This window comes from Arachis stenosperma, chromosome 9, assembly GCF_014773155.1.
Source record: "Arachis stenosperma cultivar V10309 chromosome 9, arast.V10309.gnm1.PFL2, whole genome shotgun sequence".
Lineage (NCBI taxonomy): Eukaryota > Viridiplantae > Streptophyta > Magnoliopsida > Fabales > Fabaceae > Arachis > Arachis stenosperma.
The window spans coordinates 33414400-33434377 of NC_080385.1; the positions used below are offsets into that span (position 1 = coordinate 33414400).

At 33.2% G+C, this 19978-nt stretch overlaps 1 protein-coding gene and 1 non-coding gene across 3 annotated transcripts; one reads left to right on the forward strand and one right to left on the reverse strand.

Annotated features, from left to right (window-relative positions):
• Positions 1–759: 759 nt before the first annotated feature.
• On the forward strand, positions 760–10523 carry LOC130947271 (uncharacterized). Of its 2 annotated transcripts, none has more exons than XM_057875930.1 (3): positions 760–1124; positions 4472–4772; positions 10161–10523. In XM_057875930.1, exons 2-3 carry the CDS (start codon positions 4475–4477, stop codon positions 10214–10216), a joined length of 354 nt encoding a protein of 117 aa, XP_057731913.1. In that variant the 5' UTR covers positions 760–1124; positions 4472–4474; the 3' UTR covers positions 10217–10523. The 2 variants fall into 2 exon arrangements, with proteins under 2 accessions (XP_057731913.1, XP_057731914.1); XM_057875931.1 differs by lacking the exon at positions 10161–10523 and adding an exon at positions 8102–10152.
• An 8810-nt stretch (positions 10524–19333) lies between these two features.
• On the reverse strand, positions 19334–19441 carry LOC130952604 (small nucleolar RNA R71). Its single transcript, XR_009074783.1, has one exon. It is a non-coding gene; the product is annotated as a small nucleolar RNA R71 (small nucleolar RNA).
• Positions 19442–19978: the final 537 nt, after the last annotated feature.

Sequence of the window (19978 nt, forward strand, 5' to 3'; positions counted from 1 at the left end):
GATGGCCAATGATCTTACTATAGAGGTAGGAGATGGAAAAAGAACTAGATTTTAGGATAATATGTAATTATAGTTTGAAAACTTGAAAGTCTCATTTTTTAGTTTTTTTTCTCAATCTCAAACAAAAAAAAGAATTTGTTATAGGAGACAATGAGTTTTGGGATTAAATTAAATGCGTTTGGAACTATTAATGGAGGGAAAAACTTTGTCAATAGGAGTTGGAGCTTTTAGACAAACTTCACGGAATTTTTATAACCAATTAAATTGATAGGAAGAAGAGAGGACGAATTTTTGTAGAAGTTTGATAAAATAAATGTATTTTCTACTAATTCATTTATGCATGTTTTGTAAGTGAAAACTCTTTCAGAGGATATAGCATACTATAAACACAATAAAGAGATTTGGAGCGGATTGATTCCTCTATGAGTTGTGTTTACTTGTTTTGTTTTAATTGATTGGGTTATCACTGAAGATCATTTGAATCTATTGGGTATTATTAAACAAAGCGATATTGTATATCAGTCATGATTCTGAAAATTAGATCGGACTGGCCTATTTGACCGGTATAATTGCGAACGGAACACTAATACGATTCGGTTCAGCCTTAAAAACCGTTATTGTAAAAAACAGGTTAGAAACCGCTAAACCAATTAGAAACCGGTTGGTCGGGTTGAACCGGGACCCGGTCGGTTCTCTTGAAGCGACCTTGCGTTGTTAAGAAGTAGAACCCGCCAAGGTTCTCTTCGGTCCTCACCCCCATTTCCTCTGCGCTGCAGTCCCCCACCCCCAAATCACAACCCTAGGTCACAGAAGTCTCCCCCACCGCCGCAGGGAGTGAGAATCAGCGCCGCCGGCCATTGCTTTCAGTCACCTTGAAACCTTCAACCAAGCTTCTCTCTCAAAGAAAGAAAAAAAAAGTGATAAACCCTAGCCTCCATTGTCGCCGTCGTTCTTCTCACCGCCGCCGTTCCACCGTTCTCCCCCAGCTTCTTTTCTTCGCGAGTTGCCAGCTTCTTTGCCAGCCTCCATTGTCGTCCATCGTGTGCTCGTCGCTGCCGCCAGCTTCTCCGCGTCACATTGTTGCTCCCTCTCCTTCAAATATCTGCTCACTATCCTCGCCGAAGGTAATCAGTCAGTGGTTGTTCTTACTTGTTCTTGGACTCTTGGTTGATTAACTCTGTTATTGGCTTACTTCTTGATGATAAATTGATACTGATTCTTGTGATAAATAGATACTGGCTTAGTGAATTTGCTGGAATTAAGTTACGCTATGGTTTCCGTAGGAGAAACATTATATCTAATACTATCCGTGTTCCCTTTTTAATTACTATTTGATTTCATTAGATGTGGGGTTTGGTGGCGATTACTTTGCAAAATCATAAAAGAAGTTTTGTAATTAATCATTATTGAAAACAAAAATGAACGTCACTTTAGTATTTGATTAGCGATTATGTTATCAACATGTTATTTCCGTTAACAAAACTTTGGAATCGAATTACAGGTTTCTTAATTCTTATAGGAGTTAGTTTCTTAATCTTGTGCTTAGATTGTAACTGTTAATTTCAGTTATGGATGATAATATAAATCAAGAAGCATTTTTCTTGCTCATAATAATGGTTTCTGCCAATCAAGTAGCATTTGCTTAGATGGTGACTATCTTCCATTTTTTCTCTTTCAATATGCTCTGTTCAGACTGTTTTCTGCCTCAGTTATTATATGCTGAATGTTTTCAATATTCTCTTCCAATTGGGGATTGTATGAGATATTATATGCTTCATTTTTCATTGTTCTAACTTCTGTTATTACAAAAATTTGCAATTGGTGATCTTTTGATTTATTATATGCTTCATGTTTTCATTGTTCTGTTTTTATGAAGAAAAAATTTGCAATTGGTGATTGTATGATTCATGTTTTCATTGTTCTGTTGTTTAAAAAAAAATTTGTTTCATTGTTTGGTTGCATTGGCCCTGCCTCTCCTCCTGCGTTGGATTTTTTTTTCAGGCTCTATTGTGTGTTTGTTGTGCAACACTTATCATTTTTTGTTTTATTTTTTGACCCAGCTACATTAAGGCAATATTCTCTGTCTTGAACTTGTGCACTGTGATTCAATCCAATCATTTTTAATGGAAGTATAACTATGTTAATTGTCTGCAGCAAGTTTTTGTAGATTTTGATGATTGATGACAAATTTTCATGTTGACATTCCAAATTTGGATATTTCTTTTTGTTATTTAACTTTTGCGATTGTATTTTGATAATATTATATGATTTTGGTTGTTGACATTTCATGTGGCGCCTTAAATTTGGATGATATTTTAAATTTATTTATTAACGGTTTTTTTGGTTGAACTACGGTTGCACCGGTTGAACCAGTGAATCAGTAGTGAACCAGTAACAAAAGTGGTTTGATGACCAGTTCGGTTTTTAGAACCTTGATATCAGTATATGTGCTCTCTACGAAGGATGTTGAAGCTGTTCAGTATTTATTTTTTAATTGTGAATTTACTTGACAAGTGTGGTGTTCTTTGATGGTTGATTTTGGACTACTTTTGACTTCCTCAAGAATTGTAAAATAACACTTTGAGAGTTGTATAACAGTGTCAATAAAAAAGAGAGTGCGTAAGAAGTGGTTGATTGGCTCTTGCTATGTTATTTGGATTATTAGACTGTCTTTTAGAATAAAATAGTAGAGGTTGTCAAAATTAACAGATTGCTCAAAAGTTATAAGTAGTAGAGTGGTGGTTGACCTTGTAGTTGTTGAAAGTAATGATAGAGATAACATAAGAATAGTAAACTTATGTCTGTCGTTTTATTTTCTGTCATTTATTCTTGTTTGTTAGTATGATCCACGTTGTTATGTTGAGTTCTTTGATTTAAAATAATAATAATAATAATATGCAAACCAAACAATTATTGAATTTCCCTCTAGGCCTCCTTTGTGGCATTTGTAAATCGTCAACTAAACCAACTCTTTGTTAACAACATTTTTAACTAACTCTTAATTTTTGGACATATTTTCCTGGTAACATTTACACTAGTTTTGGATGGCAGAGACTAACTTCTTATGATGTGATTTGTGTAATTAGGTGGTTAAATTGACATGCATGCTTACTTTTGATTGTGATTTCGTTTATATCTTGAGAGATATTTCATAAGAAACATGAAATTTCCTAAAGGAAATTGATTGTGTTTTTTGGCGAGATACAATTAGGATTAATAAATAGATCATAATATTAAAAGATCACTACAAATAGTCATGTCACATAATATATAATGCGGTATTGTGCATGTTCTGCACTTTGTACATTTGGTTTATTATGATTCTTAACTAGTAGAATTCATAGTCTAGAATTCACTTATGATTCTTAACTAGTAGTTTTGTGGACTAAAGTAATCTGTTTTATGTTAAATTATTTTCAGAATGTAATTTATGTCCATAATTATTCAACCTGATAGTCATTTTCAAAGTGTTTTATCTTGTGTCATTTCTATTGATGGTTGACTTTTGTATTTGTCAAAACAAATTAAATTTTTAAGTTTGACATTCTTTAAACTTAAGAAGTGGTTGAATCATTTACTTTGAATTTTAACGATCTATTTTAATTGATTTGATGACTAATTTTATGTCCGTACATAGTATTTTTATTTTTTTAATTTGTATATTTTGTTCCAAAGAAAAATTAAGTATCTGCTCTTACCAATAGGATGAGATAAAATAGGTGCGAGGAGTGGTTAGGATTAACTTCTTTTAAATAAAAAATTGATAAAATTAAAATGATGAAATTTACGTATGCAAAAAATTATAAATCTAGTAGTATTTTTTATTGAAAAATAGTACATGTTACAAAGGTTGAAGTGTCCAGCTAAATTGAACAATAAAATTTGAATGAATAACTAAATAAAAATAATGAAAATAATTTTTATAAATATTAGATCAATTTAATTAAATTTAATTAACAAAAACACTTGTTCCTTTAGCATAACACATCCTTATTTGGTTTACAAATTTCTTTCAATTTTGAAGATCTGTTTGCTGAATTTATGTTAAATAATTTTCTTAGTGAAATTCCTGAAATAACCCTAAGTACTTTAACCGCCGCTAGCCAGCTACCCTCAATCTCAACCCTCTCATCTCTCTCGCTGTCCCCATCTCCACACTCCATTCTCTATTCTCCCTCGCTCGCCATCGCTCTCCCTCCCTACACACACTCACAGCCTCTCTCACTCTCAATCTCTGCCTCCCAACTCATTTCTCCCTCTAACCCTAATTCCTCGTCCTTGCCACCGTTGTCTTATTCCCTCGCTGGTGCCCTCTGCTTCTGCGCCACCGTCATCCACCAAGTGGTATTTTAAATTCCATTAATTTCAATGTTAAATTGTTAAATTATGTTGTTATGTTGTAAAATTCTGTTGACTTGTTAAATTAAGTGTTAAATTGTGTTTTTCGTAACCGTTTTTCTTTGAATTTCAGGCAATGGAGTTTGTTAATAGGATAGTTGAAAGTGCAAGGAAAGCTTCGAACAACAATACGGTGATCAATGTTTGTCTCGCTGCTTCGTTTATGGTGCTGGCTGGTAGATCATTCCATCAGCAAAAAATAATTGAGGCTCTGGAGACTGAGAAAGCATCTCTTGTAAAATCAAATAAGGATATTAAAAGGACTCTTTGGAATTGGAAGCAGCAGCTCTACGCAGAAGCCACGAGCGACGACGCCCTCGTACCACTGCATAGGCTCAAGGCCATCTACGGCGAAACCCCGCATTCTACAGCCGGTAATTTACTTGCTAACCCTAATTTTGGAAGCAATTAATTTGGATTTAGTTTGTATACTCAAGTTATATAAATGTTTTAACATCCAATGATGCATGGATATGATTAGGTAATAGTTTCAATTAAATTACTTGAATAGTGATTTGATTTACACTGTGTATCCATTGACACTTTTCATGAACTTAGCAAAGAAGTGCATATCCCATTGGCACTTGGATAAACAACTGTCAGCATAAAAGCCTCATAGACGTAGGAGGAATTCTGTAGGTCTATTGATGTTTAGTATTCAGTCGACCTTGTTGGTTTGTACATCCAATTTTAAAGCCTCGTCTTTCTCAAATTTGTTTGACAACTTGATTGATATCTTGCCCCTAGTGTTATTTTGTTTGACAACTTAACATTTTGTTGTAGCCCAGTGTCATTTCGTCGAACCTCTTATGTAACATTAACATCATTTGGTCTTGTCTACCCAAATCGATATCATGTTCAAGAGGGTTTTGTTTTGCATTTTCCCCTTGTATTTCAATAAAATCATTTTGATTTTTTCTTCAGACTAACTATTTTAGCAATTTGGGTCAATTTACAGACTAATTGCACGCACTTAGTATTTGTTGACTCAATAAAAGGACTAAGTATTGTTGTCGTATGATGAGTCAAGATGTTAACGAAATGGCTTTCACTTATCCGTTGATGAAACATTGCCAATGCATCAAAAGTAACAATGGGGCTTTCTGCTAGCGATGTTCTTGGCATATTGGAAAAAATTTGTCTGGTATTTGGAATTGTAGAAGAGTAATTATTCTCGGGTTGGCAGTGGGACGGATAGGGGCGGGCTTTTGCCCTATCCGAGCCCGCCCCGCCCCTCCCATCCCCTATAAAAGTTAAATAACACTTTAATTTTTACATATTCATATATAAATTAAGATAAAAATTTAAAATTCATAAATAAATTAAAATACAAACATAAAATTCATACAATGTCAAATAACATGAAATAAAAAAAAAGCTAATGTCCGATCACTACAAATTTAACACCATAATAAAGAAATTACAACATTAGATATAAAGGAGTCTTCAATCCTTATTCTTGATCATTTTCCACATCTTGATCATCATTAAAAGTTTGAAAGTCAAGATTTAAACCTGAAAATTGAAAGAGATAGCAATTAACAAATGAATTAGTATTATGTAAAAAATTAACATAAATGAAGATTAAATAATATATCACCTTTACTTCCCAAAGTTGTCCACAACCAACTTTAGCCACACATCAAAGCTTTAGTTATGTTTTCTTTGAGCTTTCTGCGATGAGGAGAAATTACACGACCACTTGTACTGAAAGCATATTTGGAGGCAACAGTTGACACCGGAATAGCATATATATCCTTGGCTATTTTTGCAAGAATTTTAAGTTTCATCTGATTGTTCTTCTATCATTTCAAAACATTAAAGTTAGGTTAATTTGGAGGATGAATTTCCTCCTCAAGATAATGATCAAACTCAATATTCACATATGAACTCCTTGTCATTTTTTTTCTTTTAAGGTATACCATATAATCATCACGCCCAAATAGATTACATTTCCACTTTCATGAACTTCTTTTATACCAATATGTGACACATCATAAACTCATTTTTTTATTGCATTCATTAACCATCTCATTACAGAACTGATGAATTCTGCCATCTTGCTTGGAACATTTTGTTGGATCTGGATATATTTTTTCAAATTGAAACTCAATTCCAACAGTTCATCTATCATAGTATCATCAATAGAACAGTTATCCAATGTAACAGTGAATAATTTTTTTTTATCAATGTTCCATTATAATAGTTTTTTTAATCAATGTTTGAGTGAGAACTTCACTTGTATGTGGACAAGGAACATAACAAAAGCTGAAAAGAAACAAACATGTATGCATTTTAGATTAACGAAAATCAACATATGAAGACAACACAATGTATAAAATTTTATAAATTTTTTGAAGTACATCAATAAGCACATATGCAACTTCCACGAACTATTAATATAGTGAGCCGTGACAATCATGTATCTTTTTTCTTGATTGGAAGTCCACATGTCGCTAGTTATTGCAACTCTACTATCATTTTCATCTAGTTGAAGAGTTAACTTCAGCTTCTCATCCCCATACATCTTCAAGATGTCTTTCCTAATTGTGTTTTGACTAGGCACTTTAAATGTTGGTTGCATTGAAGCAAACACTCGCCTCAATCCATGGTAGTCCACACAACTCAAAAGATACTCATGCAAGACAATCATTTTGGCAACACATTTTTTTGTGTATGAAGGATCAAACACAGAGCCATCTTCATTCACTTTTTGCATTTGTGATTGTTTTTGCTATTGATTCAACAATTGATGATTGCCTTCAATAACTTGGTACTATTCCTCGGATTTGCATTAAGCACACTCTTGCAAAATTTGCATTTTCCCTTCTATTCACCTTCAACTTTCAAACGATCAAAATACTCCCAATAAGCACTTTTAACATTAGCCTTATTGTCACCTTCAACAGGAGTTGATCCTTTTGGAGTTGAGACATTATTATCTGTTGCTTGTGGAGTTTCTGAAGTTGGATTATCATTACTCTGAACTTCAATTTCATTATTATTAGGAGAGGAGCAACACTGTTGCTTTGTGTGTCTTCTCTAGCATTACTAGCCATGAAATAATCTTAAAACACCTACATAAAAAAAATTGAAAAAACTAAGTAGCATTAAACAAAATAAAAATACTTATAGCAACAAAAATACACACAGACAAAAACAATGCAAGTAATATATGATGACAATAAACAACATGTTAGTCTTCCTAACATAAGTTGCTACAAATAATAATACAGCACACCGCTGTAAAAGACTAAATAGAGCATATAAACTAGATTTAATCTTATAAACAAATGGATTAGTAAATATGGAGTAATTGAAGAAGTATGTTATGCATATAAAACGGTATCAAGGCATAAGCCATTGGATTAGTAAATATGGATTATACAGATTATGAGTGCCCCTAATTAGCTGCATATTACTCTTCCTAACATAAGTTGCAGTTACAGTTACAGAGTTATAGAGTTCCACAGTAAATGAAAGATAAGCAAATATATGAATAACAGAGTTCCAGAGTTACAGATTATGAGTTCCCCTAATTAGCTGCATATTACTCTTCCTAACATAAGTTGCAGTTGCAGTTACAGAGTTACCGAGTAAATGAATGATAAGCAAACATATGAATAACAGAGTTCCAGAATTACAGATTATTAGTGCCCCTAATTAGCTGCATATTACTATTCCTAACATGTTGCAGTTACAGTTATTGTTGTAGATTCACAATGAGAGAGAGAGAGAGAGATAGATAGGAACGTACCTGCAGATTCAGTGATTTGCAGCGACGGTGACCGGCAAAGACGACTTTGTGGAAGAAGACGTTGCAGATTCACAAATCACAATGAGAGAGAGAGAACTTAGGGGCAGATGGAGGGCGGCGGTGGGCGGGTAAGTTCGGGCATTAGAGAATTCGAAGAAGAGGCTCTGCTCTCAGACGGAGGACGGCGGCCGGCAGGTAAGTTCAGGCATTAGAGAATTCGAAGAAGCTCTGCTCTCAAACGGTGGACGGCGGCCGGCGGGTAAGTTCAGGCGTTAGAGAATTCGACAAAGAAGCTCTGCTCTCAGACGAAGGACGGCGGCCGGCGGGTAAGTTCAGGCGTTAGAGAATTCGAAGAAGAAGCTCTGCTCTGGGTAAGTTCAGGCATTGGAGAATTCGAAGAAGCCCTGCTCTCAAATGGAGGACGGCAGCCGGCGGGTAGGCATTGGAGAAGAAGCTCGCTGCTCTCACTACTCTTACTCACAATAGAAGAAGATTAGAGTTTGAAATTTGAACTAAAGAGTGAAACCCTAGGCACAAAAGTTATTTATATATTTTTTATATTTATTAATTTTTATATATATTTTATATTATAATATATAATATAAAATATATACTCCGGGGTGGGTACACCCTGACCCTGCCCTGCTGGTGCACCCGCCCCGCACCGGGTCTAACCCGTCCCGACCCAGTAGAGGCGGATCGGGTACCCATGAGTTCAGGTACTCCTGCCAACCCTAAATTATTTCTTTTTGTGTTATGAGTTCTGTGACTTGGGAGCCAATGTTATACATATAATCCCTTGTGTTTGAGAAGTTTTGGTATGCTTATAATGCGGTCAATTATTTGGATGGAACACAGTTTATTTTCACTTGTGATTCTGGCAACATCAGATATTGCCTTGACAAAACAAGGTTTCAATTTGGAGGGGGAAAGAAACCCTGAATTGAAATTAGGGATGGAATCGAGCCAAGCTAAGTTCAAGTTTGGTTCATCGCTCAGCTCATTAACAATCGAGTCTATTTGTAAAGTTTAAACTCGACTCACCAAAAGCTCACAAGTTGAATTGAGCTCACGAGCTGGCTCAAATAACATGAACATATATATATATGTTGTCTATCTATCAATTATGATTTATTTCGTCTATCAATATATGCCTATGTGATTAAAAGTACAAAATACAAGTTCAAGTTCAACTCATTTAATGAGTTCAAATCTTGGCTCAAGCTTGGCTCACAAACTCATGAGCTTAGCTTATCGACCTATCCATAAGTTGAACTCAAATTGGCTCACGAGCTGGCTTGACTTACTCCTGGCTCCAATCGAAACCTCCTTGTCAATTTTTGTATTAAGTGTTGTAGGTGATAATATATTACCGTTAGGAAGACCATGGAGATAGTTTGTTACTACCTTCATTTATTGTTTTAATATAGATATAAATTTTCAACGAGGGAAAAAGGGCTTATTTCACAAAGCATTTGTGTTGTTATTCCTTGATGACAATATGTTTCTTACTTTTGCTATTTGATTTTGGGGCAGTTGAGTGGATGTTAGTTGTTTTTAGTTTCATTTTGATAAAAAAATGATTCGTTCTAAGAACTTATTATCAGTTTCTGTTTATCTCATCAACTCCTCCTGTTAGAGAAAATTTCCAGTCTTAAATAGGAAGTGTTAGGGTATAAATGGATGGAGAATGATAGCAGGACAAGAGGCAATAACATTAGTTCAGTGAACTGTTAAAGTTAAAATTGTTGAAAAAATGAGAAAAATTCATACATAAATGTCACTCATTAATCATCCACTATGTTCCAAGTATTTATTTGCCAGCTTGACTGCTGCATCATTTGTTGTGTCTACATTAGTTTAACTACCTTGTCGATTTGTTTTATAAGTCTGATTTGGTGCCTAAACATGTCACAACTAGTAAAGCATTGCAAATGCTTGATGTTGGTCATCCAAGTTTGGGATTCATCATGATTTTCATGTATTACTTTTATGGTTTTTCCAGGAGTTGCTGTGAATGAAGATGCAAATTCGGCTAGTCTTAGCAAGTTTGTTGCTTGAGATCTGCAAAATTGTTAACAAATGTTAAGTTTTGGCACTGAAACTCCAGAAGAGTGTTAGTAAAATAATTTCTAACGGAACAAGAACATATTATTCTGTCGTACTTGGTTGTTTTAGTTTGCATGTAAATTTAGAACCTTGAGGAAATTAAAAGTGGTGAAACCTTAATCAATGGAAGGACAAAATCACATTTTTGTTACGGTTATATGTTTGATCTATATAACAATGAGTTAGGCTTATAAAAGCAGGAAAGATTTCCATGTTATTGACTTTGGTGATATAAGTTGTTTCTCTATTTCATCACCTATTTCTCGATGTGTACAGTCTTTCGTAATTCCTTTCCCTGTTTATTGCTTATTCCAAGTCGAAGTGATTGTGCTAACAAGTTTTTAATGTCTGTCTTAATCAAGAAATGCAGCATATGCCATGTATAAACAACTTCCTAATAGTTTGTTTTAATATTTAACAAAGAATGCGTTAGATAAAACATAAATATGTTTCTTGTAAAACATTTTTGGAAGGGCGAATTCTATTTGATTATTAGAGGATTTTTTATGGCTAATAAGGGCGAATGCAATTACTTAGGGTTTGAATCATAGGTAAAAAGTGGTTGGAACAAAATCGCAGAAAAGAGTACAATTTTTTTAAGAGAAAAATTCACATGATATTTTTAGGACAATTTACCTAAATAAAATGGTTGGGAGAAATTTATACTCAAATACAATAATTACAATTCCGTTACTTCCGTGTCCTGATTTATTATTATGTAAATCGTGGTAAGTTATCATGTTTTACTTTTTACACATAAACCGTGATAGGTAAGCACGGTTGACTAAGATGAGTATAAATCGTGGTAAATAAACACGGTTTTTGAAGAGAAAACTTTAATCATAAAACCTTGTTACTTCTCACTGTTTATGAAGGGATATGTAAATGCAAAAATCTTTATTACTTGCCACGGTTTATGAAGAGAAAAAGTTCTATACATATATGAGTGAGATTCAAGCTGTTGAAGAGAAGTATTTTATAATGACAAGTGAGGAAGAGAGTTTTCTAAATAATAAGGACAAATCACACTATTAAACCAAAATGGAAGAGAAATTACTTGATTCAACCAAAGCAAAAAATGTAACATGGATCAACTAGAAGCGTGTTTTTATGTAATTCGAATCAAACTAATTCGAATTACAAACCAACAGTAATTCGAAGTTGATCAATTCGAAATATTCAGCCAAAATTTGTACGTAATTCGAACCTACCTTATTCGAATTATGCATGCAGGTTGACCCAGAGTAGTTCGAATTACACTCATTCGAATTATAAGGGATGCAATTCGAATTACACTAAAAAAACAAAATTATCTAAAATATTGGACCAGCTCAATGTTAATCAGATTTTTTATTTCTATTATAAAATATAAAAAAAATTTAATTCTCAAAAAAAAAATTCATATTATTTTTTAAGATTTAATTTTTTTATTGTGTTTTCATAAAGTTTGCACAAAATTTACCTATCACATTAACTAAACTTATTCATTTACGTAAAGTTTGTTTATCGACTCAGTAAACTTGTTTACGTTTTAATACAATTTAACTTGTATTAATATATTTTTATTTTTAATCAATTTAATTTTATTTAAATAATTAGATTTTTAAATTATAAAATTTGTATTAGTTTGTAATTTAAAATTTAAATAGATATAATTTAAATTAATAATTTATAAAATTGTATGTATTTGTATTATTGTACTCACATGATTAATTATATTTATTCGATTTAAAAAAATAATGATTATTAATTTTTAACTAACAAATAAATATACTTAGATATTATTTTTAAATTAAAATTTTTTAAATAAATGTATTCTTATTATTTTAATTTTTTAATTTAAATAAACATATTTGTTTTATTTTCAATAAAATTTAAAATTAATATAAGTAAGTTTATTTAAAATTTTAAAAATATACTTATTTAAAATAATATGAGTATGTTTATTTAAATTTAAAAAAATTTAAAATAATAAGAGTATGTTTATTTAAAATATTAAAATTTAAAATTTTAAATAAACTTACTTATATTAATTTTTTAAATTATTAATTTAAATTATATCTATTTAAATTTTAAATTACAAACTAATACAAATTTTATAATTTAAAAATCTAATTATATAAATAAAATTAAATTGATTAAAAATAAAAATATACTAATACAATTTAAATTGTATTAAAACGTAAACAAGTTTGCTGAGTCGATAAACAAACTTTACGTAAATAAATAAGTTTAGTTAATGTGATAGGTGAATTTTGTGCAAACTTTACGAAAACACAATAAAAAAATTAAATCTTAAAAAATAACATGATTTTTTTAGAATTATTTTTTTATATTTTATAATAGAAATAAAAAATCTAATTAACATTGAGCTGATCCAATATTCTAGATAATTATTTTTTTAGTGTAATTCGAACTATCCTGAGTCAACCTGCATGCATAATTCGAATCAGATAGGTTCGAATTACATACGAATTTTAGCTGCATATTTCGCTTTAGTTGATCCATGTTACATTTTTTGCTTTAGTTAAATCATGTAATTTCTCCTTCATTCTGGTTTAATGGTGTAATTTGCCCTTATTATTTAGAAAATTCTCTTCCTTACTTGCCATTGTAAAATACTCTTCAACAGCTTGAATCTCACTCATATATATAGAATTTTTTTCTTCATAGACCGTGGCAAGTAACAAAAGTTTTTGCATCTACATATCTCTTCATAAACCGTGGGAAGTAACAAGATTTTATGATCAAAGTTCTCTCTTCATACACCGTGCTTAATTACCACGGTTTATGCTCATCTTGGTCACTTCATAAACCGTGTTTACCTACCACAGTTTATGTGTAAAAGTAAAACATAGTAATTTATCACAGTTTACTTAATAATAAATCAGGACACGCAAGTAAAATAATTGCAATTATTGCATTTGAGTAAAAATTTTTTCCGACCATTTTATTTAAGTAAATTGTCCATATTTTTATTTGAAGATAATATTATAAATAGTTGAATAATTAAGTTAAATATATTCGGTCAAATATAAAATTATTCAAAACATTCATCCTTCTTTAATACTCAATATGTTTCTAGAAAATTCTAAACAAAGGTGAAGGATTTCTTTCTCGCTTTAATTAGATAGTGACGTGTATCTTTATTTAAACCATTGTGAGAATATTTTAATAGGGTTTATAAGTCTTTATCTTTTAAATTGAAGCACTACAAATCTAACTAATCAAAATATAGTTTGGTTTGGTAAGGTGTTTTTAAAAGATGTTTATGTTTTTTAAAAGTATAAATTTTTTATTTTATTTTTGATAAATAAGATACTATATTTATGTTTATATTTTTTAAAAGACATGGATGTTTTTGAAAGCATTTAAGGTAGAATTTTTTAGAATTAGTTTGTACTTATCAAAATTAAAAAGTCTAATATAATCTCGTATATTAATTAATTTTAAAATTTTACTTTTATATTCATATTTATTATAATATTTTTAAATTTTAAAAGTTATTTTACCAAATATAATTGGTATTACTCGTGCTTATTGAATGTTATTTTTAATTTGATTTATTAAACATAGATTTTTTTTAAAATATCTTTTAAAATCTAATTTTTATAAGTTATTTTTAAAAAGTAAAAAATTTACCAAATCAAGTTTAAGAATAATCACAACATGGACATGAGACATGAAAATACAAAGATTTTGTATACAAATTATAATAATATTTTAGGATCAAGATCTTTAAAGTGAGAAAGTTAGTAATATAGTTAAGTGAAGAGTTAATCACTCTTAAATTAAAATAGTGGGGTACATATTTTATGAAAGTTACAAAATCAATGGTGATTAATCTCTGTTGAGTTAAGAAATTAACTAACATAATTGATGATGACAAACATTAATTTTATTGGGCCAACTACCTAATTAGTTTTGATGATTTTGTTTTGAGTGATGCATGCTAAATTTCAATAATGTAATCGCCCAAATAAATGGAACAAAAATCTTAAACTTTCATAGTATGCTACACTTTCAAATAAAGCCCAAATTAATTTAGAACAAAGAAATATAGTTGCAGCAGCCCAAAATGATGGAAATCAAACTAGAAACAAAGTGGGCCATAAAACACTAAAAGCCCAAAGTTGTTAAGTAAAGAAATCACTTGGGCTGAATATGAAAAAAGCCAATCCAAGCCCGAGTTGCTCACCCAAGTTGATCCCACCAAACTTCTCATACAAGTTTGAAGTCTACACTATCTCTTATTGCTTCGGTCAGCAACAAAATAAAAGAAAGAGAGCTTTGTTCCTCCTGCTCATTTTATCAGAGAAGAAGGAAAGAGAAAGCTTAATCATAAAACAAAGATCTTATCACCCACATTAATCCATATTAAACTGAGTCAAAAATTAAAAGGTGATTTATTTCCATTTGCATGCAACTTACTTTCTTCACTTCATCTCAAATCTTCTGCTTTACCATTTTTGGATAAATGAAAAAGTGTTCTCTGTTCTATACTGCTGTGCATCTACGGTCATAAGTGTATCTTGGGGACCAAGTTAGTTTTCAATGGCTGAGATAGGGTTTTACCATTGGAAATATTTGTTTATGATGCTCTGTGGCTTTCAGTCAACAAGAGAAGGTCAAAACTAAAGTTCCTAATTTAAAGATTAAATGGAAAAGGTGATGTGGTGTGTTGGTGAAGCACACAGCTCGAGGGTTGACCTAGGAGAGAGCAACTCAGCAACATGCAAGGAGATAAAAGAAGATTTTTCACCATTCAAAATCCAAGGAGAGATAACCAATGTTCTTAAGGTGTATGTTCTGAGAGGTGCTCCTTGAAGAAGTTCATCTACTTGGACAGTGCTTTCTTTCAAAGAAGCATTCTACCAAAAATGAAGAAGTGAATCAGAGACATACAAATCTGGTTTATCACATAGCAAAGAGGCTGTTGAAGAGTCAATCTCCTTTATGTTTTACAGATTGTGATTTTCTTTTTAATGTTTATCTTTCTGTAATTTCTTGAGTGAAAATGTATAATGAGAGAACTCAAGCAAAAGCCTATGAGTGAAAGAGGCTGAGTGATACACTTGAGAGAAAAGCCTAGAGTTATTTCAGATTTCTTTAGATAAGTCAGTGTCTAGTATCTTGTACCTTTGAGGTACCCCATTCTTAGTTGGGTGAGCACTAAGAGTGGATAGTTAGGTATTAGCATAACTAAGTCAAGTTAGGCTTGAACTTGAGTGTGAAAGGATTGTGTCAATCCTGGAAAATTTGTGTATGTAATACTTTAACTATAGTGGAAATTCCACCACTGTTGTGGTGGAGACTGGATGTAGGTTGCATTGCACAAGGCAACTGAACCAGGATACATGATGGTGTCAACTTCTTTCTTTTCTGCTATGTTCTGTTTTCTTATATTCATGAGACAAAAATAAATTGTCTCATAAATTTTCCGCTGCTGAGTTTAAATAGATTCAGAACTGAAAGTTTGCTTTAAAGGGTCATTTCAGTAAGTAAAAAGAAAGGAATAGATTTAACCTCCATTCTCTAAGCCTACTACAACCTTCAATTGGTATCAAGAGCTAAGGTCTCAAGAATCAAGCTTAACCGCTTGGAGCAAAGATCCAATGGCGAACAACTTGGCCACAACCACAGTTACCTACACCTTCACTGAAGGCCAGTGATGAGCGGATAATTTGTACACTTTTTGGCATTGTTTTTAGTATGTTTTTAGTAGATTTAGTTAGTTTTTAGTATATTTTTTATTAGTTTTTAGTTAAAATTCACTTTTCTGGACTTTACTATGAGTTTGTGTGTTTTTCTGTGATTTCAGGTATTTTCTGGCTGAAATTGAGGGATCTGAGCAAAAATCTAATTCAGAGACTAAAAGGACTGTAGATGCTGTTGGATTCTGACCTTCCTACACTCGAAGTGGATTTTCTGGAGCTACAAAAGCCCAATTGACGCGCTCTCAACAGCGTTGGAAAGTAGACATCCTGGGCTTTCCAGCAATGTATAATAGTCCATACTTTGCCCGAGATTTGATGGCCCAAACCGGCGTTCCATATCAGCTCAAGAATGCCCGGCGTTAAACGCCGGAACTGGCACAAGAATGGGAGTTAAACGCCCAAACTGGCACAAAAGCTAGCGTTTAACTCCAAGAAGAGTCTCTACACGAAAATGCTTCAATGCTCAGCCCAAGCACACACCAAGTGGGCCCGGAAGTGGATTTTTATGTCTTTTACTCATCTTTGTAATTCTTAAGCTACTAGTTCCCTATAAGTAGGACCTTTTACTATTGTATTTTCATCTTGATAGCTATCTTTAGTCTTATGCTATCTTAGATCATGAGGCTGGCCTCACGGCCATGCCTAGACCTTGTTCTTATGTATTTTCAACGGTGGAGTTTCTACACACCATAGATTAAGGTGTGGAGCTCTGCTGTACCTCGAGTATTAATGCAATTACTATTGTTCTTCTATTCAATTCAGCTTGTTCTTATTCCAAGATATTCATTCGCTCTCAAGAACTTGATGAATGTGATGATTATGTGACGCTCATCATCATTCTCACTTATGAACGCGTGCCTGACAACCACTCCCGTTCTACAAGCAAACAAGGCTTGAATGTTTATCTCTTGGATTCTTTAATCGGAATCTTCGTGGTATAAGCTAGAATTGATGGCGGCATTCAAGAGAATCCGGAAGGTCTAAACCTTGTCTGTGGTATTCTGAGTAGGATTCAATGATTGAATGACTGTGACGAGCTTCAAACTCGCGATTGTGGGGCGTTAGTGACAGACGCAAAAGAATCACTGGATTCTATTCCGACATGATCGAAAACCGACAGCTAGATAGCCGTGCCGTGACAGGGTATGTTGAACATTTCCACTGAGAGGACGGGACTGTAGCCATTGACAACGGTGATGCCCAACATACAGCTTGCCATGGAAAGGAGTAAGAAGGATTGGATGAAGACAGTAGGAAAGCAGAGAGACGGAAGGGACAAAGCATCTCCATTCGCTTATCTGAAGTTCTCACCAATGAATTACATAAGTATCTCTATCTCCATCTTTATGTTTTATTCATAAATCATTCATAACCATTTGAGTCTGCCTGACTGAGATTTACAAGATGACCATAGCTTGCTTCATACTAACAATCTCCGTGGGATCGACCCTTACTCGCGTAAGGTTTATTACTTGGACGACCCAGTGCACTTGCTGGTTAGTTGTGCGAAGTTGTGTTTATGCCATGGTATTGAGCACCAAGTTTTTGGATTCATTACCGGGGATTATTTGAGTTGTGAAAAGTAGTGATCACAATTTTGTGCACCAAGTTTTTGGCGCCGTTGCCGGGGATTGTTCGAGTATGGACAACTGACGGTTCATCTTGTTGCTTAGATTAGGTATTTTTCAGAGTTCTTAAGAATGAATTCTAGTGTTTCAAGGTGATGATCTTATCATCACCAAAGCTGATTGATTCTCATCAATTTAGCTCTTGAATGCAATGTCCTGCTGAAGCTTGGCTATCCATGTCTAATTCCTTTAGACTGAAGCTTTAGACTAACATTGCATGATTCCTGGAATTCTCATTAAGAATTTTGATACCTTTATTTTCTTTTCCACTTAATTTTCGAAAAAAAACAAAAAAAATTACAAAATCATAAAAACCAAAAATATGTTATGTTTCTTATTGAGACACTAGTCTCATTTTAAGTTTGGTGTCTTGCATGCATTGTTTATTTGATCTTGGTTCTATTTTCAAGTCAATAATACAGGGAATTGAAGATTCAGTACATGCAGCAGAGGAATTATACAGAAAAAGCTGGGCGTTCAAAACACCCAGTGAAGAAGTAAAAACTGGCATTTAAACGCCACCCAGGGTGCCTGGCTGGGCGTTTAACGCCCAAAAGGGTAGTGCTTTGGGCGTTAAACGCCAGAATGTGCACCATTCTGGGCGTTTAACACCAGGATGGCACAAGAGGGAAGATTTTGTTTTCAAATCAATTTTTTTCAAGTTTTCAAAGTTTTTCAAAATCAAATCTTTTTCAAAATCAATTTCTTTCCAATTTCAAAGATACTTGCTAACAATTAATGATTTGATTGAACATTTCAAGTATGTTGCCTTTTCTGTTGAGGAAGGTTTAATGTTTGAATCATATCTTTTCTTGTTAGGCAAGTCATTAATTTTTAAAATCAAATCTTTTTAAAATTGTTTGAATCATAATTTCTATTTTCAAAATCTTTTTCAAAAATCACTTGATTTCTTTCCCACTCTTAGTTTTCGAAAATTATCAATCAATTTTTCAAAATATTTTTAAAATCTTTTATTTAATTTTCGAAAATTTCTTCCCCTCTTCTCACATCCTTCTATTTATGGAGTACCACTCATCCTCAATGCACAATTCGAACTCTATCTCACTAAGTTCGAATTCTTCTACCTCTTCCTTCTATTTTTCTGTTCCTCTGACACCTCAAGGAATCTCTATACTAAGACATAGAGGATTCCACATTTTTCTTGTTCTCTTCTCTTTCATATGAGCAGGAGAAAAGACAAAAGCATTCTTGTTGAGGCTGACCCTGAACCTGAAAGGACCTTGAAGCGAAAGCTAAGAGAAGCTAAAGCACAACTCTCTGTAGAGGACCTAACAAAAATCTTCAAAGAAGAAGAACCCATGGCAGCCGAAAACAACAACAATGCCAACAATGCAAGGAAGGTGCTGGGTGACTTTACTGCACCTACTCCCGACTTCTATGGGAGAAGCATCTCTATCCCTGCCATTGGAGCAAACAACTTTGAGCTTAAGCCTCAATTAGTTTCTCTAATGCAACAGAATTGCAAGTTCTATGGACTTCCATTGGAAGATCCTCATCAGTTTTTAGCTGAGTTCTTGCAAATCTGTGACACTATCAAGACTAATGGGGTTGACCCTGAGGTCTACAGACTTATGCTATTCCCTTTTGCTGTAAGAGACAGAGCTAGAATATGGTTGGACTTACAACCTAAAGACAGCCTGAACTCTTGGGAAAAGCTAGTCAATGCCTTCTTGGCAAAGTTCTTTCCACCTCAAAAATTGAGTAAGCTTAGAGTGGAAGTCCAAACCTTCAGACAGAAGGAAGGAGAATCCCTCTATGAAGCTTGGGAAAGATACAAACAATTGATCAGAAAATGTCCTTCTGACATGCTTTCTGAATGGAGCATCATAGGTATTTTCTATGATGGTCTGTCTGAACTATCCAAGATGTCTTTGGATAGCTCTGCTGGAGGATCTCTTCATCTGAAGAAGACACCTACAGAAGCTCAAGAGCTCATTGAAATGGTTGCAAATAACCAATTCATGTACACTTCTGAAAGGAATCCTGTGAACAATGGGACAAATCAGAAGAAAGGAGTTCTTGAGATTGATACTAGAATGCCATATTGGCTCAGAACAACATATTGACTCAGCAAGTCAATTTGATTTCTCAAAGTCTGTCTGGAATGCAAAATGCGCCAAGCAGTACTAAGGATGCTTCATCTGAAGAGGAAGCTTATGATCCTGAGAACCCTTCAATGGAAGAGGTGAATTACATGGGAGAACCCTATGGAAACACCTATAATTCTTCATGGAGAAATCATCCAAATTTCTCATGGAAGGATCAACAGAGACCTTAACAAGGTTTCAACAATAATAATGGTGGAAGAAACAGGTTTAACAATGGCAAGCCTTTTCCATCATCTTCTC